The sequence below is a fragment of the Manacus vitellinus genome, unplaced genomic scaffold (assembly GCF_001715985.3).
Source record: "Manacus vitellinus isolate BGI_N305 unplaced genomic scaffold, ASM171598v3 scaffold_9_pilon, whole genome shotgun sequence".
NCBI lineage: Eukaryota > Metazoa > Chordata > Aves > Passeriformes > Pipridae > Manacus > Manacus vitellinus.
In genome coordinates this window covers 16,466,962-16,494,109 of record NW_021940917.1, presented here as the reverse complement: position 1 = coordinate 16,494,109, position 27,148 = coordinate 16,466,962, and the positions used below count along the sequence as shown (strand labels likewise).

Sequence of the window (27,148 nt, the reverse complement as noted above, 5' to 3'; positions counted from 1 at the left end):
CTTCTTTAGAGAAGGATTGGAGGTTATATTTAAATACCTCATTTAGTAAGGCCTTTTACTCCAGAAGAGAATCAATTCCATTTATTCTCTAAATGTGCATTTGTTTTACCATAGCATAATTCTAGGATGATGTTTAAATTGATCAGTAGATTGAACTTCACAAATTAAGAAATAAAAAAAAAAAAAATAAGAAGACAATGCTGCATATCATTTTTTTCTTAAGAGGGTTTTACCAGGCTACTGAGTAATAAAACTTTAAAAAGGCAATGCATTTCAGATATTCATTTTCATAAATTTACCTTTACTTTACAGAGAAGGGATAGAATAGGAGTAATGTCCCCGTGCTGTAATCAGCAGTTGAACTCTCAGGGCCAGGGTGGATGTAGCATCAGTCAGTAGGCTTTAATCAAGGAGGGGCGGCAGAAAAGCTTTGGTAGCACCCTTCAAATATATTTGCTGTTGCTGAAATGGTTGTTACCTCTCAGGGACGCTACTTGTAACAGAAGGTTCATGAGAGAGGTGTTACCCTCCCCTAAGCTGTAAGCAGGGCTGCAATTGGTGGTGACTCGTGTGGGAGGCTGCTGGGTCTGCTCCTCGGCAGACAGGGCTGCTGGAAACACAGGTTGTGTTTTCTTTCTGCTGTGTTTCTGAACAGCACCATTTAGCGCTGGTCCCCTACACGCTTGTTCAGGCATTGAGCAGGAAGAATCAGCTGGAGGCAAAAATGGCACTGCTTGTGCATGCACAGAAAGCAACAGTCTGTGGTCAGTGGTCTGCTTATGCAGGGACACCTGGAAAGCTCATCCAAGTGAGGTTTTAAAGTGCACACATTAAGCCATTGGATCACCATTTGCCCTTTTTTTAGCCTTTTTTTGTTGTTGTTGTTATTATTTTTTAACCTAGCTCTAGACCAGACAGAACTAAGATCACTATTTCTTAAGATGTGTCCCCACCATAGCGTAACTGAAGCACTTTAGATTCACGCTCTGCGTTGGTTCAGCTGAAGTTTTGCAGTCTATTCTTGTGTTAACAGCCCTAAAATGCCTTCCCTGTGCTAGGGAATGAGCCTGGGCTGAGACTCTAGCCCCAGCCAGGGGAAGCAAGAGACCCAGCCTGCAGTGCTGCTGTGGTTGCACATGAGCTGTTACATAAAGGCAGGGAGAAGTCACCTTGGGACCGTGTTGAAGGGGAGGTGAGAACTGGTGGAAAAGCAGGGCAGGGACAGAACTGGGATTTGTGGGGCTGAACATCAAGCAGTGGAAAATGAGTGAATGGGGAGAGGTCCTCGGTGGAGGGCAAAAAAAGGAGGGAGGAGGGTGAGAGCAGAGAGCCTGAGAAGTAAGACCTGTTTGGGAGATAAGGTTGCAGGAGGGGTAGGGGAGAGGAACAGGATCATTTTTGGCTTAGTGGGAGACTGGAGATTGGGAAAGGGGGAAACAGAGGCATGGCAGACCTGCAGCAAGGGTGGGATGAGTAGAACAGAGAAGAAGGTGGCTTTGTGGGGGGAAGGAAAAAGATTGTCAGTACAGATGGTGTTGCAGCCCTACTTCCTCTGGACTTCTCAGCAAAGTGGCTTCACTGGCCATCCTCATCGTCTTTTCTTCGCCCCTTCAGCCACGCTGTTTCCACGCAGTGACCATAGCAACCCAAGTTTCTGACTGGCTGTTCTAGGATGGTAGCTGTAGTGATAGCGGTAGGGAGGGGAGGGGAAGGCAAGCAGCTGCGGAGCAGGGGAAGTTGCCTGAGTAGAGTAATCGTGTTTGGCAGGTCAAGGGTGAACCGTAGCCCGCGGGAGTTGTACAATGCCCAAGGCTAGCAGAGCGGTGTTATAATAAACCCCAGATGTTTCCGCTATTTACAATGTATACGTTATGTTTAAACCTGAAAATGCATCCTAGGATCTGGTGGGTAGGGAAACAGTTATTAGCTGCTTGGAAATGACTTGCTGGTAATGTATCTGTTCCCCCTTGATATTAGCTGTTGCCTGTTTAAAACATAAATCTCCTAAGCAGAGACCCTCACGAGCAGCTTCTTTGCCAAACCAGTGGTTCCATTCAGCGTCACGAGAAACAGCACCATCCCCCCCCCCCCCACCCCCGACAGGTTTTTTGGGAGGCTGCACCCTGGGCAGGGCAGCCCGGGGAGCCGCGGTCACGGCTGTGGTGTGGGAGAGGCAGCGCGGTCGGGCCGGGGAGCTCAGCCAGCCGCAGGTGCGCAGAGAGCGCCGGTTTAATTTCCCCAGACTAATTATTTTAGAGCTGGGAGCCAGAACCTGTGCGGTATGTCATGTTCTGCCACAGCAGAACTTCGAACGAGCGTTTAAGGAAGGAGGGGGGGTGGGGGGTGGGTTTAGTTGATCGGGCTTTTGTGTCAGACCAGCGACCTGTCTGCAAGAGTAAACTGGTCGGCTAAACTGTGAATTTACAGCTTTGCACAGACCCTCCGGGTGATCAGTCCTACAGATGGTCCAGGCAAGGCACTCAAAAATATTAACATTTAAAGCGAATGAGTTCCACTGTGGGAAGGCCTGCAGCGAAGGCTCCTGTTCAGAGATGAACCATTCTGAGTGAATTACACCAAAGACCCCCAAATTTGGAAGGGACACGTTCGCTTCAATGTTTTGTTGGATTTAACTAACCCAAGAAAAATGCACACCTGCAGTGAATCCTCATTAATTGCTCGTGCAAGTCCCCTGCCTACCTGTGCTTCCCTGTGTGTCAGTCTGTGCTGTGCCACACTCATATGCCATGGGAGGTGCAAAGGGACTTGTCTAGACCCTTCACCATGGGGTGTACAGGCTAGCCCTTTCTGTCAGGAGTGGAAGAGGAGTGCTTTAAGATGGGTTGTGCAAAAATGTTGCTGAAGGTCAAGTAACAGTCTGCAAGGAAAATGGCCAAAAGTCGAGTCCTCACCCAGATGCACCAGTTTACCTCTGGTGAGAACCCTGTTGCCTAGGATGCCTTTCACATGTGGGAGAGTAGAGTAGTCGCATTACACAGCACTTGTCATGTCTTGATATGGGGTTTGAGTGTGGATAGAAATGAATCTTGAGGCTTGGGAAGAAAACTATGCTGATTGCAAGTTTTGCTGAGGTTTTCTCCTTTTATTTGCTGTTCCTACTCCAAACACTCCCGGTGCAGCTATCCCATCACGTGTCTACCGCGACTTCTATTAAGGGTGATGTCTTTTCTTCCTGAGCTTTGCTGTCCTCCCACATCCCATGTGCCTGCCTTAGAGCAATTTTCTTGAATTTTAACCCTGATGGACAACTCCCTGCCTAGCCATCCAGTTTTACAGTATTTCACATCACACCTCATAAGAAGGGATCCAGTACAAGAGTTCTGCTAAACTGCCCGTGAGATGTGAATAACTCTCTGTACCTCTCTCTGATTCACTTGGACTCATTATTGTAGGTGAAGGACTATTTGTGTAAGTGGTTTCTAATGTGATACTCCGGTTTAAAATGCAGTGAGCCACGCCAGCCTGTATGAATTCAGTGCCTGGGATGTCTGAGTGCAAAATAACCAAAGCTCTGTAAATTCACATCCCATCCTATGAACTAGCTTCCCCACATGGAAGGTTAAACGTGTAGAAATGTCGTTTGCCTGAGATCTTTTTTGAATGCTATACTCATCTGCTTTGCTGATGAGGGGGTTTTGTAATGTTTTTCATTTAATTCAATGTGATGATTAAGTTTTTTCGTAATGATGTTGCTGAATAAGAGTTAAAACAGGAAAAAAACATATTTTTCTTCCCAATCTATGCTTGAAACTGAGGTGCCCTCCTTTTTTGTGGACATCATGACCATAGTCAAATGTCACTCATAAAGTCACTCTTAGTACTTATTTGTTTAGTGAGTCTGTTGATTGTGAATTCAAAACACATTTTAATAACATTTCTGCTTTTCTCCTGTATGTCTAGCATATTCAGCTAATGCAAGTCCTTGTATTTTTCTGTATTTTGATCTTTATCTATCCCTGTGGAGAATAATCACTGAGATAACTAATATATCAGATAATACATTATTTTCCAGCGTAAAATCAAAAATGTAAGAATTTATAGGGTGTTTATGCATATATTCAGTGAAGCAACTGTCTAAACAAATGGAGGGTGGAGACAGCATGTCCTCAGAGCTTGGAAAACTAAGATATCAAATTGAGAATAAGAGCTATGTTTAATTACAAGCGAGAGTTAGCAAACAAGAGTTACAAATAAGAGTTAGCGACCAGTGAGAATCTTACTCTCTTTTTTTCTTTTCTTTTTCTGGAGAAAGAATGGGTTGTAGAAAGGAAAAGGCTGGTTAAAACCTCCTGTTTAAGTCAGTTCTCCCTCTAATTACTTAAACTGTGTTTAAGACTGGGGAAACAAGCCATGGTGATTAACAACTGTCAGACCTCTTAGTACTATCAAAACAATGCCATCTCACAAGGACTGATATATACCAAGAAATTAAAAACTTCACTTTTTTTTTTTTTGTTTGTTTGTTTGTTTTAACTACTCAGGAAGATTAGATGAAGATATGGCAAGAAAGAGGGCACCTGGCCCTGGAGCTATTTGCCTTTCTTGGTATGGAATCTTGGACTTCCATGATTATATGCTGGGTTTGGTGTGTATTCAGTCAACCCTAGACAGGTCTGTGAAGGTTACAGATGGAGGTCCCATGCACTGCCAGCAGAGACAATCCTTTTGTTGGTGTTTTGCTGGATTTAGAGCATCCTCTACGCACACCCAACTCGATGGCAGAGCTCTTGGTGAGAACCTCTGAACACAGAGTGTGTGCTCACTTCCTCCAACACAAATACTTTATTGTTCTGGAGGCTCCAAGAAAACACTGTTTTGATACTGCTTTTCCTTAATCCTTGATCTGTTCATGTACTACTGGAAATTCATGAAGCTCATGGGATAGAGAGTATGCAAAAAGATCAGCCCTGGATATAACGTCTTGTAAAGTCCAAAGCACGCCTTAAATTCTTTCAAGATGTAATTATTAAAATGGAAAAATACAGTAGACATTCAGTATAATTATACTGTAGCTTTTTATGATTGTTTTTCAGCCACGTTGTGTTTTACAACATCTCCCAGTAGCCAGAGAGCGATTTAGAAGGAGTTAATACTCTGAAAGCAGAATGCTTATCATCCACAGAACATTTTGCTGTATTGATTGTTTGGATTTCTCTTAGCAATAATGGTGTCCTGCTTGGTTGCTTCCGATATAAAATTCCCTTTGCAGCCAGAAGGGGGACTCAGGATATTAAATTTCAGCAGATGCAGTGAACTCATCCATTATGTTCCTTCTTCCAACATTCCTTTCTGATACTATTGTGATTCTTTCTTGGCTTCCTCCCTCAGTCCTTCATGGATTTCATTGTAATAGCTTTTGTTATTATGTACTTTGCAATGTAGGACAAATTTTGTGGAAGGAAATACTGGAATGCTTGTACTCGTGTACTGTACCAAGTTCCAGTCCATCAGAAAGCAGTTTGGTGCGTCTTTTCTTTGTTTATCATGGGAGTTTTCAGCCCATGTACTGCTGCATCTCCCTGGAGGTGTATCTTCTCTCCAGTGTGTAGGTAGGACCCCAGACTGTAATTAATAAGGGAATATTTTGGCGGTTGTGACACTCAAACACAACATGGTGTTGTGAGACCCAAGAGAGAGTCCTGGTCTGCTCAATGGACTTCAGACCATTGTCCAGTCCACGACAAAAGAGAATAAATGGGCATTTCTAGGCAGAGATACGCACATTGCTTCATGTGCAATGGAACAATCCACTAGAGAATAGCCAGAGGTAAAAAAAATTATCATAGAAAAGCCAAATTGTATGAATGCATTATTTTAGGTAAATGGTAGACTCAGCGTTTGCACATCACTAGGGAGTGAACCCTGCCTGCCACTGGGCTTCTTGTGAGACAGCCCTGTAGTCATGCCACCTTGCAGGACTGAATCTTACAGGAAACTTCATATACCTGCCAGTTCCGCTGCTGGGGGTGCATAATAGTTTCCATTGTAAACCCCTGTTTTCCCAAACCTTTTTAGGATCAAGCTTTTATCTCCAATTTATTTGTGTAATATGAGTTTCTTTCTCATGTCTTCTAGAAAATCTGGACAAAAGAGATGACTGGCAACCCCCTACAGTTCAGCACAGTTGGGGAGAAAGTTATGCATTCTGCCTGTTACATGCTATTTTCAATGAAAATCCAGATTGCAACTTGACATGAAACCATCTTTTTAGGATAATATGGTTTTGTTCAGTTTATGAAAGACTGGTTTGTGGGTTTTTTCCTTTTTTTCTTTTTTTTTTTTTGATTGTTGGAGGCTTTTTTTCTTTTTTTTTTTTTTAAAGACTAGTTAAACAAAGAAAAAAGTGACACTGTATAAGAATTAGTCTGAACAGTATGCAGATGGTCTCTAAGGGAGATTTGATTCCGGTTTCATTCTTCAGTCTCATCTCACTGCCTGGGGAAGCATCCCTCCTGTGCCTGACAAGGAGCAGCACCTCCTCTAACAGATTTTGCAGTTGTTTACTCCAGATAGCTTCAGAGAGGCACAGTGGCCATATGTGATGAGGCTGGAGACCTTATTTTATTTCTGATTCTGCAAGAAGTAAAGAAATCCACTGGACTGCTGCAGTGTGGCACCAACACTACTGGGTGGGAACCTTCTTGCTTTTTCTAACCTCTCAGAGTATTCTCATATGAGACCTTTCATTCTGTTGGTGTAGTAAGGACCATGTAGATTGCTGCCTTCCTTGCAGCTCAGCTGTCCAAACCTCAACAGAGCTGGCTTGAGGTGTGGTGGGACTCTGTGGTGAAAACAGCTTTGCTGCAGATTGGCTTGCATCTGTTCTGTTAGTGCTCTTCAGCAATTTCTCAGTAGGAAAAAAGCACACTTTGTGCTGGATGCTCTGTGTATACAGTGCAGGTGATTCATGACCGAGGCGGATAAGAAGTAAAGGCAAAGGAAAAGTTTCCTGTTGCAGGAATAACAACAAACTGAAACTTTTAATAGAAATTGTATGGAACAGACAAATCAGAGAGGATGGTATGCAAAAATCTCCTGCTCAGTGGTAGCAAAATGAATCCGTTGTACACAAGGCTATCATCCTTGAAAATTAAACAAAATGGAGGCTAGGAAAGGGATGGAACATTGGTCTGATTTGTCCTTTTGTGCTGAGCTTTATAATCACATTGATGGCTTTCTATCCTGGATAGATAGATGAATGCATATTAACACGTATGAGTGTTAACACACAAAGTCACTGCCATTAAAGTCAGGTTTCTTAAATCAATGCAATTCAGGCAGACAGAGCATTGCCTCTAGAAATACCTGTTAGGACTAATTTAATCCAGAAGTTTATTGATTCAACTTAATTTGTTAAGGAATTGATTTTAATGTGAGTTTAAACATAAATCAGCTTTAAATTGGTTTAAATGTGTTCACACTGAAGCTTTGCATTGGTTTACATAAAATTGATTTATTTTTTTTAATTGGATATCTGCAAATTTGGATATAGATAAAGTCTCTACTTTTTCCCCTCAGAAAGACCACAGCACATTTCTCCATCTTCTGGGGTGAAAGTCTAGCTGTAACGAATCAATGACAAAGCATTTCATTTTCACAGGGCCTGAATTTTACCTTAGTACTGTGCTGGGCCTTCTACTCTTATCGTATAGCAAATAAAGCCCTGGATACTGGAAAATTGATATAATCAATTTTCAGGCTGTGATTTTATCCAAAACTGTGACACCAAAACCATTTGTAAGCTTAAAAGAAGAAGTGGGGGAAGGGAGTTTTACTTGTTTTACTATGTTTTTATTCTTTTTGCTGGCCGTCTGTTCAGAATTTACATGGAATTTATTCTCGAACTCCTTTTTAGCTAAAATTTACCATATTGTCTCTGTTCTGTTAATGCAGAGTTTAGATTGGGGAATAAAACTCGGTAAACTATGCACATTGCTTACTATCCTTCATATATTTGAGCAGCTCTACAAGGTTCACCTATGGCTTCTACATGAGGAATGCATGTAGGGAATGTCCTACAATAAAAGCTTTAATTCCTCCCTGACAGTACCTACTGATGGCCACAGTCACAAGGGTCAGAATGCTACGTATTTACTAACTGTTTGATGCATGTTTTAGTCTTTTTCACACAGTCTTAGATTTTAAGGCCATTGAAGGATTTTGACAAAAGTTTGACCCAGCAGCATGGGCTGGATTGTTGTGGGCCAGGCTGGACTTGATGGCCTGGAGATCTGTTTTACAGTTTTTCTGTATTTGTGTGATGATTCCATTCCTGCGTGGACCACTAGTTACCATTCACGCACGTTTCCTGGTATGCAATTCCAGCACTTAACGGTTGATCTGGAATACACTTTTAAAAAGACATGTAATTTTCCCTGCGTAATTTTTTAACTTCTGCCTAGTGTCCCAAAACCGTTTCAGAGTTTCATAAATTGTCTTGCCAATCCTCCAGTGATTGCTGGACCACGGTATGTTTCTGTGTGCTTTACCGATCATGTGCTTATGGATTTTTTGAAGGTTGACCTTTAAAAGGATGTCTAATCTTGTGCAATAATTTAGCCAACAGAGATACTTTTAATTATATCTTTCTTCAAGCTGTTCCTGTTCGCAAGTTTTCAGTACTATTTATTCGTAAGAATTTTGTTGAAGTTTTTGTTTGTCTGAAGACAGCCTGTGCATTTTACAACAGATGTGGCATAAATTCCTTTTCACTGCAGTTTCCCTTTCTGTTCTGCCATAGCTGCACAGTATAAATGTGGAGTTCATGTATGTTATAGCCAAGTGTACGTGATTAGATCCTCTCCACATACTGTGCAGGTCCATAATGTTAAAAGCCATGTTTAGATTTTTGCTGAGCTGCGTTTGAGCTCCTGATTTTTGTGCAATGCCCAGGTGTATCCAGATCTGCAGTTCCTGAAATGAGTCAAAAGGCTTCTGGCTCATTGGCTAAACTGTTTGCACTCCTTCTGGGAAAAAAAAAATAAATAAAAAGAAAAAAATGTTTCTCTAACAGACTTTTCCAAGTGACGGCCACTTGTATCAAGTGAAGTGACCTGGACTAGTTGTGCCATGTCCCTGGGGAACAGCACATCCTTTTGCTGTTGGTGTGTCACACTTGTGCCATTGTCAGACCTTTAATACCTTCAACGCTTTCTTCCTTGTGGAGATTAAGGAAGGCAGAGGCACAGGAAGTTGAGTTTTCAGGTGTTATATAGCTGGGATGGAGCTGGCAAATGCTCTACTCTCTCTGTAATCAGCACCAGAAGGAAATGACAATGAAAACCTTGGATGTTGCAGTGGAAGAACTGTCCTTGCCTTCCAAGGCAAGTTTTTGAGTACTCAGATATTTCTGTAGGCCTACATCTTTCCACAGTCTGTGCTAAACACCCACACGAATCCTAGAAAGGGAGTATTGCTAGGAGAGCTGACCACAAAGAATTTAAATGAGAGGAGAGGAAGGAAAGTGGCGAATGAAGAACTGTACCCACAATGTTAAGTTTGACTTGTGCATTAGCAAATCAATGTCTTGAAAGTTTAAAAATTCTTCACACTGCTGTAAATATTTTATGCAGCCGGTAATGCAACAGCAACATCTTTTTTTTTGATGCTCCAATTAATCTTGCTTTTTCCAAATTCACTCCTGTGTTTTGATTTTCTTTCTGTTCATGTCGAACAAGCCAGCAGACAGGTTTCAGCTTAGGTTTTCCACCTTCCCAGCCTAAAATTTCAACATGGATGAGTGGTTCTTTGCAGGGAGAAACACTGGTGGAAAAATGAACCTCCTAAACTTCCAGTTTTGCCCTGGGTTGTCCAGAAATTTTCACATCTAATTTGTCAGAAGTGGTGGCCTCTCTGTGAACTTTGTGAGAGGGAGATTGTTTGGGTCTTTGGGGAGGCAGTTGTTTCAGTGAATTCCATTTTGGGTCTTCCTGTATGCTAATTATTCTTTCCAATGGTAATATCCCCAGACTCAGATTACTCATGTATGCTCATTGGTGGTAGCAGTGACTCTGTCTCTGTGAACCCATGCAGGATGAGGTTACTGGCAGTGATCTATTAAGGTACTCTTCATTCCACAGTCTGGGAATTGCCTTCTGACCACCATTTCCACTGAATTTCACCTGTTGTGGCCCTACCTATTCCCTGTATTTTATCATTTCTTAATAAGACATCCACATGGGCAGCAGGTCCTTCGGATTTTCTTGTTTAATATAGAGAATTATCTTTATTCTGGGGAAGTTTCTGTGAGCCCTGTGACTATAACTTTGTCTGATGTTATTTGGGTAATTTGTTGGTGTGGTACACTTTGTGGAGTGGAATTATTGCAGAATCAGAAAATGCTACAGAGCCAAGAAAACACTGTATCAGCCAGGAGCAAAAACTGGGTCTCTAAGACTGGGATCACTGGAAAGCAATGGTTCATGTCCTTTGCATGTGAACATCCCAGTTTTGTTGGAACACTGTGAAGGAAAAGAGCATGGTGGAGAAATGCTGAGAGGGTGGAGAAGCAACTGAGACCAGAGATGAAAACAGGATTTACAAAATATAAGATAGTGCATAGGATTTGAAAAGCTTACAGGATTTGACATGCAAAAATCTCTTTCTTCTGATGATGGCAAATACAAGAGCGTGCCAGAGAATATGGAATGTGAGAGGGAGAGGAGGAGATGGCTGCAACACTTTTGAGCCCATGGATTGAAAGGTTAAAGCTCTAAAGCTGTTAAGAAAAGTAAATTCTACCAGAAAGAGAAAAAAGGGAGTTGCCTGAGAACTGGATTTTCATCAGTAACACAGAGAAATAACCTCTGAAATTATATGACTTCTTTGGAGGATTTTTTTCCCAGGATGACCTTAGGACACACCAACGTGGCTACACATGTATCACAGCTGAGCCCCAAACTTTAAGTTCTGCATGCCTCTCAGCCCAGTGACCTGGTGAGCCTTACAACTCTGGCTGTACAGCACAGTCTGAGACCCAGCCAAGTTAACAGATCAGTCGCAGTCTTTGCTTTTAGGTGGTTCTATCACCTGCACTAGCCTCTGTTTGGTGACTTACTAAATGGCTTTTTTTTCCAAGCAAAAGTAGAGATTAGTGCTTAACATTCCTGTACTGGAGAGCAAACAAGAGAAAGATGCAGCAAGCTGCACTTCCTCCTTTCATCTGATTTCAAGGCACACAACTTGAGACAAACATTTTCAATCTGCAGTCCTGAAATTCAGCTCCTAAATCAAAAGTGGCTTCATGTAAAAAAAAAAAAATAAAAAAAAAAATAAAAATTACTGAGTATTTGCAAGTCCCCTTGAAGTCCATGGGATTCAACCTGCACAGCATTTCTGTACATTGGATTACCTTAATTTTAGTGCTTAAATAAAGGCTCTGGAGTCTACCTTTATTCACTTAGGTTTGTAAAATCTGCAGATTTTTGTATTGACTTTGTGAGCTGCTGTCCCTGAATCACTTACTGGATATCAGCTATAATTATTTTACACCATCCCCACATTTTTACTCCATATGATCAGGTTTTTGCATTGACAGTGGTCATCAAAGCAGGGAAGCAGCCAGTTGGAGTCAGCTGAAGCATTGTGAATCAGAGGAGAGTATTTAATGCTATCAGGCACTGAGTTCCTGCAGACACCATTATCAGTAAATAAATTAAGTGTTGACCTTTAAATCATAATCTTTAGGTTAGACACTTGGTCACAACCAGCTTCTCTTGCAAAACCTGCATTTGGCTATCTTTGAACACAGTTCCCTGTCTCTGAGGAGGCCTAAGCTCAGAAACTGATATCTTGAGTGTCTGCAGGAGGCTGGACAGCCTGTCATTATCATGTTACACTGAATAAATGGGTGTTCTCAGGCTTTCTCTTGTGGGCATGATGCTTCTAGACATGCTGTTTTGTCACTACCATACTTTTTCTGGCTCCTGTGGAGGTGCTTTTTACTTGTAGAGTGGAGGAGGGGTCAGTATTGAGATCTGGTCCATTTGCATGGTACTTCTTCCCTGTGTCCGTTTTCAGTGTCCTGTTGAAAATCCTTCCTTCCCAAGGTTATGCTATGAGTTGGCCTGTGGTACTCTCCTTGGAGGGGTTTACTGGGTTTCTGACAGGGAGAACAGAAAGAAAATCAGTGCAACATCAGACAGCAGTTTCATGGCTAGGGGTAAACAATCACGAACGCTGGCACAACCTACCATGCATTTGAAAGCATCTCATCCCAGATAAATATTTTAGGTAGAGATCTATGTGGTTCTTGGTGCACCATTACTTTGAAAGGACCAAGTGAGACTTCAGCACGATGGTACCTACACCTGTTGAGGTCACTGAGTTCGGACTCCAAAGTGAGAAGGGCAGTTCCCAGTAAGGGTAATCAGAGTAGCAGTTGGCTTTGTGATTGGCTTTTGGGAGTAGTCACTGTGATTTGTAGAGGCATTTGCTGGTTCCTTGCTGCTCCAGTGTTTGAAGAACATGGCTGTAGTGCTGTATGTCTCTCTGTTGCTCTTTCTCTTGGCTCCTGACCATGTTGGTAGCCATGCCTTTGGCATTCCCCTTTCTTTTGGCCTTTGCAACACCTAAAGTTTCTGTAAAAATTTCCTTTTAACATCACTAGGATGAGTGATATTCTGTGGATCTTTACATGACACATGTCAGGTTTGCATTTTTCCTTCTGCTCTTCTACACACACATGTATTCAAATACCAAGACCCAGAAGCTGAAATGTATCTGGCCATATTTTCAAAATAGTTCAGAAATTCCCATTTACGTAGCTAAATGATTTGTTTGTTTTTCCAATCCTTCAGCTCCTGTTGGGTTACTCGGGTATTTTGGAGAATTGCGTGTTAGGGATTATCTCCTAGCATTACCTGCAGTGTTTTATCATGTATGTAATCTGCACAGAGACTCACCATGCTTGCAGGAAATAACCAGATTTTGAAAAGTGTTCAGAATTCAAATGCTACCTGAGAAAATAATAAGAAGATTAAAACCAACAGAAGCAACAGAGGTTTTTTTTGGGGGGGTGTTATTGTTGTTTATCATGTTGTTTACCGTGGGTTTTTATTTATTTCTTTGGTTAGGGTTTTGGGGGCTTTGGGGTCAGGGCTTGTTGTCTAAGCAGGAGCAGTATACTTTTTAAAGTATAGCTTATGTTTTATACCAACGGCTTTAGAAAATCTGGTCTGCTGATGGTAAACAGCCTTGTGTGCAAGGGGAGAAGGCTTTTGGAAATAATATAATTTGTCTTGCATTACTGCCCTGCCTTGAGCATTATGCAATAAAAAAAAAGGAAAGCCTGAAGCCAAGGCAATGGGTGTTATTCTTGTGGCTTCTATTACCACTCACCAAACTGTTGGTCACAATTTTGCACAGCAAACTCTGCACATGTGCCTACTGGCAAGCATGCCTAATACATTCCTGTGCTCAGACTCTCAAAAGGCTTTGCGCCTTCCTAGGAAAAGAAAAGACAGGGAAATAAAAACAACCACTCATGGAATTTCAGCTGCGAGTGTGTAGTTGTGTGATAATATTTTGCAGGTTTCCTGTTTAATTTGTTCAATGTGTTGAGCTTCCATGCAGATTAACTATACAATCAAACACTGAGAGTGAGGAGATTGCTGTGCTTTGCCAAACTCACAAGTCCAGAGAGAAGTTATCTACAGTCATACATTATCAGTGAGTCTTTTGCAGAGAGAATATGGAAATGCATGTTCCTTATCTGCAGTGATATTATGCAGGCCAGCAGACATACGTTTCTGAAAAAAAATGCTAACAAAATGACAGCTATTCAAACCATCTTAATAAGGAAAGATCTAACACCTTACTTGCTTTTGCCTGTTAAACCCTTCCAACTGTGTGGGGCTTTTGCTGACATAAGTGCTCTGCTGCTTTGTGTTCTCTTGTTGTTATCACCCTTGTTGCTTTCTTAGAAAGTCTGTCAAAGCAGGGGAGGTCTGTGGGTCACAGAGGGACCTCCTGACTGGAGAGTGGAAAAAGCCTGGATGCCTTTCTGTGTGCCTAATTGACTCTTAAATGTGAGGCCCTCACAACGTTTTGGTGCAAGAAATACGGATAAAGTGGATCGCACCACACCTTTCATTCAAGCAGCACCTCTTCCAGGGTGCTTCTTCCACACTTAGGTTATGCTTTTTCTCTTCAGGGTCTGACTGTTTTCTTTGCTACCTGGCCTTTTTCATTCTACCAGAATACTGTACCAGAGCTGCTCGAAAAGGGCACTGCCCAAAAAGCGACCCGTAGGAAACGCTGTGAGTCTCCCTTCCATCTTCATTTTGGCTGAGCCCTCCCGTCCAGGATGGTACCTCAGCCTCCCTCTGTGTGTAGGAGATGCAGGAGGTGTTTTCCTTGCCCTGGCTGCCGTGTTCCTGCCCGCCAGGGCCAGGCTCACACAGTGCGGTGGGCAGAAGCCTCGCCGGCGGCGGGAGCGGTCCTACGTGACAGGCACGGCAAGAAGAAGTGGAAAGGAGCCAAGCTGCCAGGAGATGCTGTGGGGACAGAGGGGGAAGGGGTAGAGAGGGGAGAGGAGGCAGTTGTCGGGGGGAGTGATGTCTAGTTATCATTATAAGCATTTTTGCCTCCTCCAGAAGTGTTTTTACCCCGCAGACACCCCGCTGTCTTACCAGCACCGTAGAACTGGCACAGGCTGGGATGAAAGTCAGCTACCACTTGAAACAGTGGAAGATGTAGCTGATCTTGATCCAAGTGCACAATGCTGTAGTTTCATCAGCACAAGCTTTCTCATATGCCTGGCAGGTCTGATTAATTTTTGCAAAACTGCAACTGAAAGGAAACAAACATAGTGTAAATGAAAAGAAGAAAAAAAACACCAAAACAAAGAAACAATCTCTTTTCTGTCATGTCTGTGAACAGCTTTTACTGCTTTCCCTGGAGAGCCTGCATGCTTGGACAGCAAGTTACTGTGAATTAGTGAGGGTCACTGCCATTGATTAAATCCTCTTTTATGTTTCCTGGTAACTCCTGAATTATGGCAAGAGCTGAGCATATTAATTTAACACTTTTCTTTTTTTCATTGACATTTGTGATGGAGGAAAAAATCTGCAAGTCATTTTGAGCAGATAATATTGAATTAAAATAAAACTCAGGAACAAAATGGCATCTCTCTTTTATTCCCAGTTACACATTGCTACGTTGAAAGAAAAATCAATAACTAGTTCAAGTCTTAAGCACAAAAATTTTCATTCTTGCAAATCATGGTTATTCTTTTAATTTATGCAAAATATGGAGTAGGACTGTAATAAGTGAAATATGGTAAATTAAGGAATATTGCCTCTTTATTTCATACCTCTGCACCCCTCCTTTTTTACACAGTGACAAAAGGCTATAACCTTAACTCTTTAATGACAGAATGAAACTATCAGTAGTAAGGCTGTTAATGCTAACTATTTTTGTTGGAAATTTTATTTTATTTTTTTTTTTAAAAAAGAGGTAAAAAAGATATTTATGTTCAGGCAATATTTACCGTGTTCTTATGTAAATGTGTGTATATATACGCAGACACACACACTCATAAAAGTATGTTTATTTAAACATATTGGTTTCCGAATGGTGTGTGGGCACTTGTTTTTCCAAAAGCAAAAGTTGTTTTCATAGCGTTTTGGGAACACGCTGAAATTTCCAAAATTATCCCGGGGAGTGGGGGGAAATGGAAACCAACATATGAGAAGACATTCTGGGGGATATTTCTTTGTGATCAGGAAATTCTGAGCCTTTACCTGATCCATCCCAGTGCCACCCTGCCACATGTGCCTACCCTGTGTGTACAGCCCCCATGGATGTTATTCCTGGAGACATCTCCCTCTCAAACCTTTTGCTGATGTCTAGCCTAAAACTTCTTGCCAGTGACTTATGCAGAGATGCATGGAAAAAGTTATCACCTTCCTCTTAGTCAGAAGGTTTTTAATTATGGAAGGCTGCTCTGTCCCTATCCTGTCTTCTGCAGGTGTCATGTCAGGCATCACCTCATTTGGTCACTGGCTGCAGACCACATTTTACCAGCCACAGCTGTTCATGCTGCTCTGCTCTTGGCTCAGTTTCCAGGGTTTCCCTGGGCTTTCCTGGGATCAGGAAGGCTGCGGGACAGGCCTTGCTGCTACCTTCAGCAGTCAACTTGTTAGCAGTCAGGTGCATATCAGTTGTTTATTTAAGCTTTTATAATTATGGTCATGATGGTGCTGCTTGTCTCTCGTGTTATTGGAATAATAATTAAAACACAGAAGGAAAAAATACTAAAACATAATCAAGAATGTTCCCATATTTTAGAAAGTTTTCTTGTACAGGACATGTTGGAGACCTGTTGGTTTCCCTGTGGGTGCTCCTGTTCTGCATGCTATGGATGATTGTTTGGCCATGCTGGTTGTTTGTTTCCTTGGACAATATTACAGCTGTTCAAGAAACAAATGCCCTGCAGATGGAGGTACTACATGGTGACTCCCTGGAGGTTCAGTCAGGGCACAGCTGAGCCACTATGGACTTAGAGGCTATCAGCCATCAGCTGACCAGCTGTAGTTCCCCATAATTAGCCCTCCCTGGTTTGTGTGGTAAAGGTGTTATCTTAAGCCTCAGGGGAAGTAAGGTTAAACAAGGTGTTTTACCTCAATACTGGAGCACAACAGTGGCTGGGTTACAGCTAACCCACGGGGTCAAATGAAGGGTAGCATCTCACAGAAGGGTTGCATCTTCTTGTGAAGCCTGTCTCAAAGATCAGTACTGGTATGGAATATTAGAGGTCTTTAACTTAGAAAGCCTGAAACGGTTCGAGATTTACACACACGAGAAACATTTGTTGCTACAACACAGAAGAAATTGAGGTGCATCAGCTGGAGCCCTACAGCATCTTGGCTGAGCCTTTTCAGTGCAGTGTCCCCTTCTGTGTCCACAATACCCTTAATTGATATTGATTCTCTCGATGGGGTCCCATGTCCATTGTCTCTTGCCTCAGGAAAAGGATATGGCCAAGCTGAGGTTTGAGGTAGATGTATAATGTGGGTTATAATGTTTGGCTGGAGCAAAAGCCTTTCCCTCAAATGAGGGAAGCTGTTGAGCTTATATTTACACTATTAACTCCCTGTTGTATCAGTTGCACCTGGAGCCTTTGCCGTGTTGGCTTGTGCATGTAAGACCAAGGTAGGAGAACTCCAAAGAGCCAAACCAGGCTGTCATTAAATGTGCCCTAAAGCTCTAAGGTGACACACGTAATACACAATTGATCCTTATTTTTCAGGGGTTTGTATGGAAGCGTTGCTGGCCTGGTTGGGGTTTTGCTCTCTGTGGCTTTCCTGGCTCAGCCTGAGTCAGGACTGTTTTCCCTTCTCGGGATGGCCTAATCACGAGCACGTTCTTTTGTTTCTTTAGCGGTGCCTCCCAAACTGAAGGAAATGAAAAACCAAGAGGCTGCTGTGGGTCAGAAGCTGGTGCTAAGGTGTGAAACCACTTCAGAGTACCCTGCACTCAGATTCAAATGGTTAAAGAATGGAAAGGAGATAACCAAAAAAAACAGACCGGAAAATATCAAGATCCCAAAAAAGCAAAAGTAAGTACGGAGTAATATCTCTCAAATGGGGCTGGGAGGGCTGGGGAGTGCAGTTCATGAGAACATAGGCGCTGAGGTTGTTAACTGCAGTAACAAAAAGCTAAAAGCTGTGAGTTACAGAGGAAAAAAATGTAAGAAAATAGACACCAATGTTATTTTTCTTGAAAGTATAAACGAAGTGTTGCTATGGTATAAATATTTCATAATTAATTCTCCCTTTTTGATTTATTTTTTTTTCTGATAGCCAAAGGCTATGATTTTAACCAGTAAACCCTGGAGACAGGTCATTTTTAAACTACTGACAAGAGCAGAGGTACCTTACATTTATTTTCTAAAATCAAAGAACACTTAAAACCATCAAAAGGATCGTACATTTTAGAATAGTTCTGAGATTTGCTTTGCAAGCACTTTGGTCCTTTAGTCCTCAAGAAGGGCTGAATGCTATCTGCATTAGCTTTGAATGTCTTATGCAAGCATGCAGTAGTCCTTTACCAGAGACATTCCTGTGCATGCAGAACCAGGCATGGTTCAGCAAATGTCAGATGAGTAGCAAAGCCTGTAAATCTCATCCTCCTGTCTGGTGGAAAATGTCCCCTGCATGTGACTGATGACCAGTGCCAGAAGATGGAGTGGTGCCTAGTTTCTGCAGGGGAGAAACTACGCAATGCACTGAGACAGGAGAAAGCTTTTGCTGTTTGGTCTTTGTCCTGTTGTTTATATTAAAAAGTCTGAATTGTGACCACTTGTCCATCAAAGGAAGCTATGACAATCTGTTTGAGCACAGCCCATCAACTCTCACACTTCTCAGTAGGCTGCTGTCTGCTACACTGGGCCATGCTTTCCCTTCATGTAAGACACTGAGGATTTAGGGTGAGCTCTGCAAGTGGTCTTTCCTTCCAAGGTGTCCAGTGACCCCATACTTTTTGTCAGGGCTCATCTCGTTAGGCAAAACAGAAGCCGTAAGTAAAGAGGCCTTTGCCTTTTTAGAGTTATTCAGGTTAAAATCCAGACATCCTGCCCTGCCTTACAGTTTCTTGTAGTCCAGCCTGGGGCACAAGGTGAGACATGGAAAGGGGCAGAGCAGTTTCTCCACAGTCCCCATACCACGGTCGTGCAGACGTCAAGAAGGAACCTGTGATGTCTCCTTCCAGCATTTGTGAAATGGAGCTGTTCCAGGTGGCAGATAGCCTGGCAAATTGTCTGGACTCATTTGCAGAGCCATATGTCTCCGTCAGAGTTGTATTTTCAGTCTGTTCTGTAAAGAACATGTTCAGATCAGAGCCTACCCCTCAGCTTTACCAGCAAGGCAGTGCTGCCTGTGAGAGGCAATCAATGTTTTCTCCTCTTACATTTTGGCTGATGCTGACCAAACTCACTGGGGCCAGGGCTTCACCTTCTGGGGCTGGACTTTGTCAGTTCAGCATTGAATCAGTAACTGCCTTCTTCAAGCTCACTTCTTTGTCTCTTTTTTTTGCCCCCAAAAAACCTTGAAAGAACACTTGCTGATAGCTAATAATTTGATATCAATGCATGTGGAACACGTGAGACTGTTTTTCAATGCCAAATAGTGCTTAAAATTCCCCAAAATATACATAATGAAAAAAAAAAAGAATTAAAGTTGGACCTTTTTCTGGAAAATGAAGATCCCAAGTCCTATTTACCCACCATAAGTGGGCAGAGTGCAGGCTTTAACCTGTATTTCACACTTCCATGTGCTACCTCTGTCAGGAAGATTTCACTCGTTGGAATTTCTTTCTTCTATTTTCTGTTTTAGAAACGTTAGTGTGGAACCGAGAAGCGCTTCCAGTTAGAGATGTGAAAGACACTAGATGTAGAGTACAAAAGAGGGAAAGACAAGGGATATCTGATGACATCTGAAGGATTTTTTTTTGCCTTCCTACTCTGAGATTTTAGTTTGGGGACACATCAGTGCTTTTTTTAGTAATGTCACATTTTGCAAGAAATCACCTTTCTCATTGTGTGATGGCAGAAAAAACCTGTTTATTCTGGGGGAAAAAGAAGTGTTTCTGAGGTCTGATAAATCACCAGAGCTAGAGCTAGATAGCTTTAGGGTTTTTAACAAACTGCAGATATATGACAATATGATGAAGTATCTATCTCAGAATCTCAGGACCTTAGCTTAGCACCTGGAGTAGGCAAGGAAAATATCATATGACAGGTTGTGATGACCCCACCTAAAGTGCTGCATCCAGCTCCAGAGTCCTCATCACAAGGAAGATGTGGAACTGTTGGAGTGAGTCCAGAGGAAGCCATGAAGCTGATCACAGGGCTGGAGCAACAGTCCTGTGGGGGGGGCTGAGAGAGTTGGGGCTGTTTAGTCTGGACATGAGAAGGCTCCAGGGAGACCTTACAGCAGCCTCCCAGTAGGTAAAGGGGGTTTGCAAGAAGGCTGGAAAGGGACTTTTTACAAAGGTGTGTAATGACAGGACAAAGGGGTATGTCATTACACTGAAGGAAGGTAGGTTTAAATTAGATGTTGTGAAGAAGTTTTTTACAGTGAGGGTGGTGAGGCACAGCCACAGGTTGCCCATAAAGGTTGAGGATGCCCCATATTTGGAAGTGTTCAAGATGAGGCTGAATGGGACTCTCTCAGTAACTCAATCAAGTGGAAGGTGTCTCTGCCCACGTGGAAGGTGTCTCTGCCCATGGCAGGAGGGTTGGAGCTCTATGATCTTTAACCCTAACCATTCTGTGATTTTATGCTTCTATGACAGTAGAGTAGGTGAATCACACTAAATGACTGTGCTCCTTCTCATTACACTAGAAAGTCAAGGGAAACCGAGTGACTTTAAATTTTAATGAAGAGCATTTAAAGCACTCACTTTTTACCTCAGATTTTTCAGAGTAAGAGCATGGAGTCAGAGAGTTTCTGCTGCTAATTGCATATGATTCAGGATGCTGTGACTGACTGATTTGTATGTCCAACCTCTAAGCTATTTGTGACAGTGGAGATACACAAAAAAATCAGGCATCAGAGAAATGCTTTTCACCCGCTAGCTGAGTTTTCCCATGTCTGTCCCCTTGTACGGACAGCATTTCATTTTCCTTGTCTGATTTCAAACGCAGGTGAGACCTGTACATTGTTGGTGTGCTGTACAGGGTCAGGTGCTCTTCATCATAGGAAGAGACTCCTTTATCAGGGTTGGATGTTTGGGTTTTTTTGCCGCAGAGGCAAGGTGTTTGCCACTTCATCTAACTGATGGCTTTGGATGCAGCAGTGCACGAGAAAACTCGTGTGCCCTGTACCTTGAGCTTCATCCAAGCTTAGCCTGGATGTTTGCCTGCAGACAGGCAATTCTGGATGACAGATGGAGACTGGAAGCAAGATGAATTCAAGCAGTCAGATAAGGTGGGCTGGGACTGCATTCTGCAGATGTATTTCTTTCCCTTTCATGTAAGAATACAAGCTCAGCAGTGTCATAGCGGCAATGAGCTAAAGATACAGCAGAAGCATATCTTACAGGGAGAGGGATTTTTTTGGAGGAGCATGGTATAGTTTGAGAAAAGGACAAGCGTTTGAATACAAGATCCCTTATCAGGGGCTTTAAGTGAGTACTATTGGAGTATTGCTAGGGAACTGCTTCATTTACAGCCATTGATGAGTCATCTTCTGCTCTGACTGTTTTGAATTCTGTCCTGATACATCTCAGTGATATTTTTAAAGCTATAAATATTCATATTACTTCTCCCACTCTCAGAGACAAAACTCCTTACAGAGTTTTTTCTAAAAACAAGAGTAAATTTGGCTTGTTAGAAATGGATTTGTAAGAAATCTGTTTGCTTCACCTATTTTAATATGATAATAAAATCATAAAAGGAAGACACAATTCCTTGCCTTTTCCCATAAGTATCACATAAAACAAAACCGATTAAAATAAATGTGCAGGGCAAAGAGTCCCTTCACAAAGCCAAGCATACCACAAAAATTATTTCCCTCACTATTACTTAATATATGAAGAGGACTGCAGCAGATATACAATGGGTGCCCAGATTAAAGTGATATAGCTGCAGCTCTGCTTCTTCCTTCTCATTGGGTTAAAGTGAGTTCTTCAAAAAACTAAACCTGTCTACATTGCCTTCTGGAGCTTCCCGAGGCTACAGCTTGCTCTCCATCTAGACAAGTGTCTGCAGGTATGGCTGAAAGATAACCTGTGCAATACAGGAAATATCACACGTCCACACGAGCTGTTAGGTGGTATAGAACATGGCAAGGTGTTCCTGGTGAGACCCTTAACAGGCACGTGCAAAGGTGGGTATGTGGATGGCTGGCAAGAATATTAAAGAGCAGGCCATTTTCACTGTTGTATAAGCACAGTTGTCAGTCAGGTGCAAAATTTCCACACAGAGATACAGTAGCATTCAACTTTTAGACGTTTCTGTCAGTGCCTCTACCACATTTTTCCTCGTACATTCATGGTTGCCACCAGCTAAAGTCTGTTCTTGTATGCCACCTGAAATGCAGCCCAGTTGATTAATTTACAATGAGAACTGGGCTCCTAACTGTGAGAAGGGAGCCCGAATACTCAGCTACACATTTCTGCACCATTTGAGTAAACCTGAGTAAATCGCTAATCCTGCCTTGGCTGCTCCTCCATCTTGCAAGCCCAGTGGCCTCAAAAAGCAGTCCTCTGTCATGATATGAGGGGAAACTCTCATGATGTGGGCTTCTAGCAGAGAGGCATCCACCTATCACACTGCTCTCATTCCAGTGCTGACTCCTCAGCAGTAAAACCTTCACGTAGAGGCAGGGAAGCTTGAGCTGCCGATAAGCAGATGTTTGGTAGCAGATGGGACAGTCTCCTGTGCTGGAGCGAGGGGTGTCTTGTAAGGATGGGCTGAAAAGGGACATTGAACATTTTGGTTGCTCCACAAGCTCCCCCTGCTACAACAGACTTGTCTGTGGTCTGAACTGAGCCCTGCTCAGTGATTCCCAGAAGGGGTAACCAGTTGTGATTTCTGCGTGGAGAGTTGGGAGACATCGCAATGCTGGAGCAAAGTGGCTCCCCAAACATAGTTTAGCTCAGCACTCAAAGCTAGACACGATGGTAACTGCAAGCTTTTAGAGTGAACAACCTATGTCTCCTGGGTATCAGTCCTTCAAGTCAGGGTAAGCCGATTTAGGAAAGCCAGTGCTCACTCACTCTGAGTGACTATTCTGTAGATAAATGAGCAGGCTTTACTACAGACAGAAAATTCCCCAAAGCACTTCTTTCAAACAGTAACTGGGAACGGTAATAATGTGTGCATTTTCCCCAAGCTAGTAATTCTCTGCAGTTTAGATAATGGGATTATTGCCATCTTACGAGTTGGGGACCCTTTGAATGACACCAGAACATATTCTTACGAAATTAATGGGTAGGCAGGAGTTCTGCATTTTAAAATCTAATCTTAAGACCTTGGAGACTGATTAAATTACATCTCTGAGCCAGGAACAAAATGTAGCTTCATGCAAATTGTGTTCCTGCCCATGATTTTTTGTTAGCACTGGAGAATGACTTACTCTTGGAGTTAGAGTGTGATGTGTCCTAATCTCATGATTATTTAGTCAGATGTTAGGAACTACCATACTTACCCAGAACTCCATTGCTGGTAATATGAACCTGTAGGAAAGGGTAATCTCTTTTAGTATTGCACCCATCTCTGTGGCATCTGAATAGCCAACAGTTTGACTGTGAGAGGATGGTTGTTGGATGGTTGTTTTCCAGATTTCCTTTAAGAGCAAAGGCTTCTCTCATACAGAAAAATGTAAACAAGTGTCTTTATTTAAGTCCATGAATGTGCCTCTTTTCCAGAAACTTTTAAGAGAGATGGTTTTTTTATTCTCCTCCATTCTTTCAAACCTGGATAGTGTTGATCTGTCAGTAAGAATGGAAGACAAGATTCTCTTTTGGGGAGAGGGGGTGGGAAAGTACATTAGTTGGTGCAGTGACTGTTACTCCAGTACAGGATGTTTATGTGTTTTTTCTTTTTCCTGATTTTACAGGAAATACTCTGAACTTCACATTTACAGAGCCACATTGGCTGATGCTGGGGAATATGTATGCAGAGTGAGCAGCAAGCTGGGAAATGACAGTACTAAAGCCAGTGTTATCATCACAGACACCAATGGTAAGGCTTGACTTTCTACTTTACTATCACATTCAGGAAGACCATGAATTAAAGCTGCCATCAGGACAAAAGGGTTTGGAGAAGGGGAAAGCTTTGCAAGTAAAGTGGAAGTGGAAACACTGAATTCTATTAGGGGTACTAAGAAGAGTGGTCAGGCCTGACTTGTAGTCTGTGTAGTTGAGATGTTCGATTTTCCTTATGGGGACAAATGGAATGTCTCCTACAGATGCCTCAGGACAGATCAGCATTTTCTGTATAACACCAAGTCTAAGACACAGTCTAAATAGTCAAGACAAGAAGAAGATGAAGAGAAGGGAATATTATTTTATTTCCCATAATATACAGTGGGAGCATTATAGGCATGTGGGGAAGCTTTTATTTAACCTAAAACATGCCATAGTCTGAACTGCTAAACCAGCACTCCCCTCCTTAAGTAATAATTGTATGGCTCTAATTGCCACTGTTTTTACTTTCACATATGCTGATAGGTTTTTCTTTTGATTTCTAAAATGATAAATACAAAGGCATGAATGTAACTGAACACATGTTATTTAAAGATCTGAATGTAATTCAAGTATTTTGATATAGATATTGTGATTTAAAATTATTTCTTGAGGAGCAGAGCTTGTCATGAGGCAGATAGCACTCAGATTTACCCAAAAAATTTACTATTATAGATTGCTGGTTTTGCAGGGCCATTTCACTTATAGGGAGTTCCAATTGCTTCTGATGAAATTTTTTGAGTGTTCCATTCTACACAAATGTATTAGCAGTACTGTTTCTCCTTTGGAGAGGCATGGAGGCAGCAATTCAGCTGAAATCTTGTTTTCCAAGTGTGACTTTGACTAATTCAGATCCAATAATTCAAACTCCAGCCGGCTGTGAAGTATCAAACATGCCCTCATTAGCAAACAAAGCTGAAGTTCCATGCATATCTTAGGTGGGTTTAATGTTGTAGCAATGTAAATTTACCAGGCATGCTTTTCTGTTTCACATTGTGCTCTGAAATGGGAGACAGGCATTTAAATAAACAGAAAAACAAATGTAGATCTTTTCCAGTGGGATTATTCTTTGGCTATCTGCAGTTTTGTAGTCACACAGCAATTGCTTGACTGCATTCACTTTGTGTATTTGCTATTCTGTTTCATCAACTAAAGAATCTCAAGTGCTAAGATTTCATACTAGCTGTATGGTATTATAATCGTGAGCAGATGTCAGGAGACTGATATAAAAGATCAAGTGTTATTTACTGGAGTGTTATTAGGAGGAAAAATGGGTAGGTGTTTCTGTGTAGCTTTGTAGATGCTCTTGGTTTCCATGAATACAAATTTTGATTGCTCATTAGCTGCTTACACAGAAAGCTCCCATACTGTTTCCAAGATACTGGAGTTTCCAAAACTCAGCTGTAGGCACTGTGCCTGGGCAGTGATACAGATAAATGCAAAAAAAATGCCTGACCGTCCCCTATTACTCTCCCAGACAAGGAATGGTGTCATGGCTGGGGAGTGCATGTGGGACCTCATTCCTGTGCTTCATGACATGGATTTTTCGACTTCCTTTTGGTCTGTGCTGAATGACCACAAAACGCTCCTGCTGCAGGGAGACAGGGGCTTGGTCTTAATTGAAAATGTTTGTGGGCAAGCCCTGTTATGTGCATTTATAACAGATATGTTAGAATCTGTCTAATTATGTTATGAAATGTAAGTTGTTTAGAACACAGGCATGCATGCAAACTCCCTTGAACGCAAGGCAAACTTGAATCCAGTCTAAATGGGGCAGCTGGCTCTTGTCCGTAAAGATCTGAACTGGAAACTCAGTGATATCTGAACTGGAACATCTCAGTGATATTTGATAATCTACACTCAGGCATGGCAGCATTCACTGGATGAATAAATCAATCATGTGTATTTATTTGCTACACATACATCTGAACCCCCTCTTCTTATTGTTACTTATAAGTCGCCGGTAAAATTGTTCATAATTTTCCTACTAATGATGGAATTTTCCACCTGGGTTTGAGGAACAGCATGGGCAACATCTGGTGGCTTAAGAGCAATAGATCCCTAAGGCCTCAAAGGGCAACATCTGCTTTGCAAACAGGGCTAGACCCCCTGCACGGGTGACCTCCTCACCCCTCCTTCCCCCGCATTCCCTGACCTCTTCCCCTTGCTAGCTTAATGACAGATTTCAGATCCAAACTCGGTAATGAGCCCTGAAGGGCAGTCATTACTCAGGTCCTGTATATCTGGGAGGTCCTGCACTGTTCATGAGAAAGAGTTTTAAATTAAAAAAAAAAAAAACCAAACAACAAACAAACCAAAGAAACAAACAAACAAAAAAATGAAAACAAAAAACCAACAAACAAACAAAAAAACCCCAAAACAACAAACAGAAACCAGCATCCTTAACCCTTACTTGTTATTACCTGTTAATGGGCTTTTGGAGAAGCCCTTGGGGTCCAGTGCAGCCCAGGAGCCCCTGTAGAAAACTGAAGTGTGGATATCTGAATGGGCTGAATCTCTCAAGGTAGGCAGAGAGGTTGCTTTCTTCTACCTCCAGCAGATGGGATGACAATGAGGTGAAGAAAAAAAAGCATCAGAGGGCCTACCTTTCTTATGGTCATACTGGTCTGCTCTGATATGAGAACCATAACTTAAATTATGAGCTTTAATTTGGTGACCTCACCTGGTCATGTTTATTACGAGTGCCTTGTTATCTGCAAACAAGATCCTTCTTTCCCTTTGTGCTGGGTACTTTGAGGGTAGAGGAGGTGATGGCTTTTCTGGAAATGGGGTTATTTTTATTTCCACTAAAAGATTAGTGCTTTTAGGTTTAAAAACCTTGGTTTAAAGTCCCTAAAATTTGTCAAACTTTAACTGTTTTAGTTGAAATTGTTGCTGGTGTATGCTAAAAAAGACAGCTCCAGGGGCAGACCAAAGAACTGTCTAACATGATGTCTTGTCTCTAACATCAGCTAGCAATGGGCATTAGGAAAAACATATGAAGAACAAGGCAAATGTGTTGGGGTTTTTCCCCAAGTATAGGAAAAGCCTAGCATTTACCACTCAGGTCACGTGTCTGAAAGTTGCTGAATTCAATTCTCTGCTCCAAACATAGAAAAATGAGTATTTCTCAATAAAACAGTTGTAAAAATTTCTTTGTTGTTTTCAGTGAGCAATCAGACCTTACTTTTCCCCAGTCTCATTTCCAGAAATGGTAAATTTTCCAGTCTGAAACAGTAATACTGTCCTTCTTCTTGTTACTGTTATTATAAACATTGCTGTTATTTAAAACAGCCAAATTTACTCTTATGCAAGCTTTTGCTACACATAAGCATACACGCCCCACACAAACTCTATTAACCTTCACAGACTTTTAAATTTTCGCAATTTTACTGAAAGAAACGTAAAACCTTTTCTATAGAGCCATATGTGTGGG

The 27,148-nt window shown here is 42.0% G+C and overlaps 1 protein-coding gene across 3 annotated transcripts in view; it reads left to right on the top strand.

The window, feature by feature from the left end:
* The window catches only part of NRG1 (neuregulin 1), a 292,420-nt gene that overhangs the window by 125,972 nt on the left and 139,300 nt on the right, over nt 1–27,148 (top strand). For all 3 annotated transcript variants that reach the window (XM_018086156.2, XM_018086155.2, XM_029965406.1), the window contains exons 2-3: nt 17,404–17,581; nt 23,586–23,710. In XM_018086156.2, coding sequence (XP_017941645.1) covers nt 17,427–17,581; nt 23,586–23,710 — 280 coding nt within the window. In that variant the 5' untranslated portion in view covers nt 17,404–17,426. The remainder of the gene's footprint in view (nt 1–17,403; nt 17,582–23,585; nt 23,711–27,148) is intronic.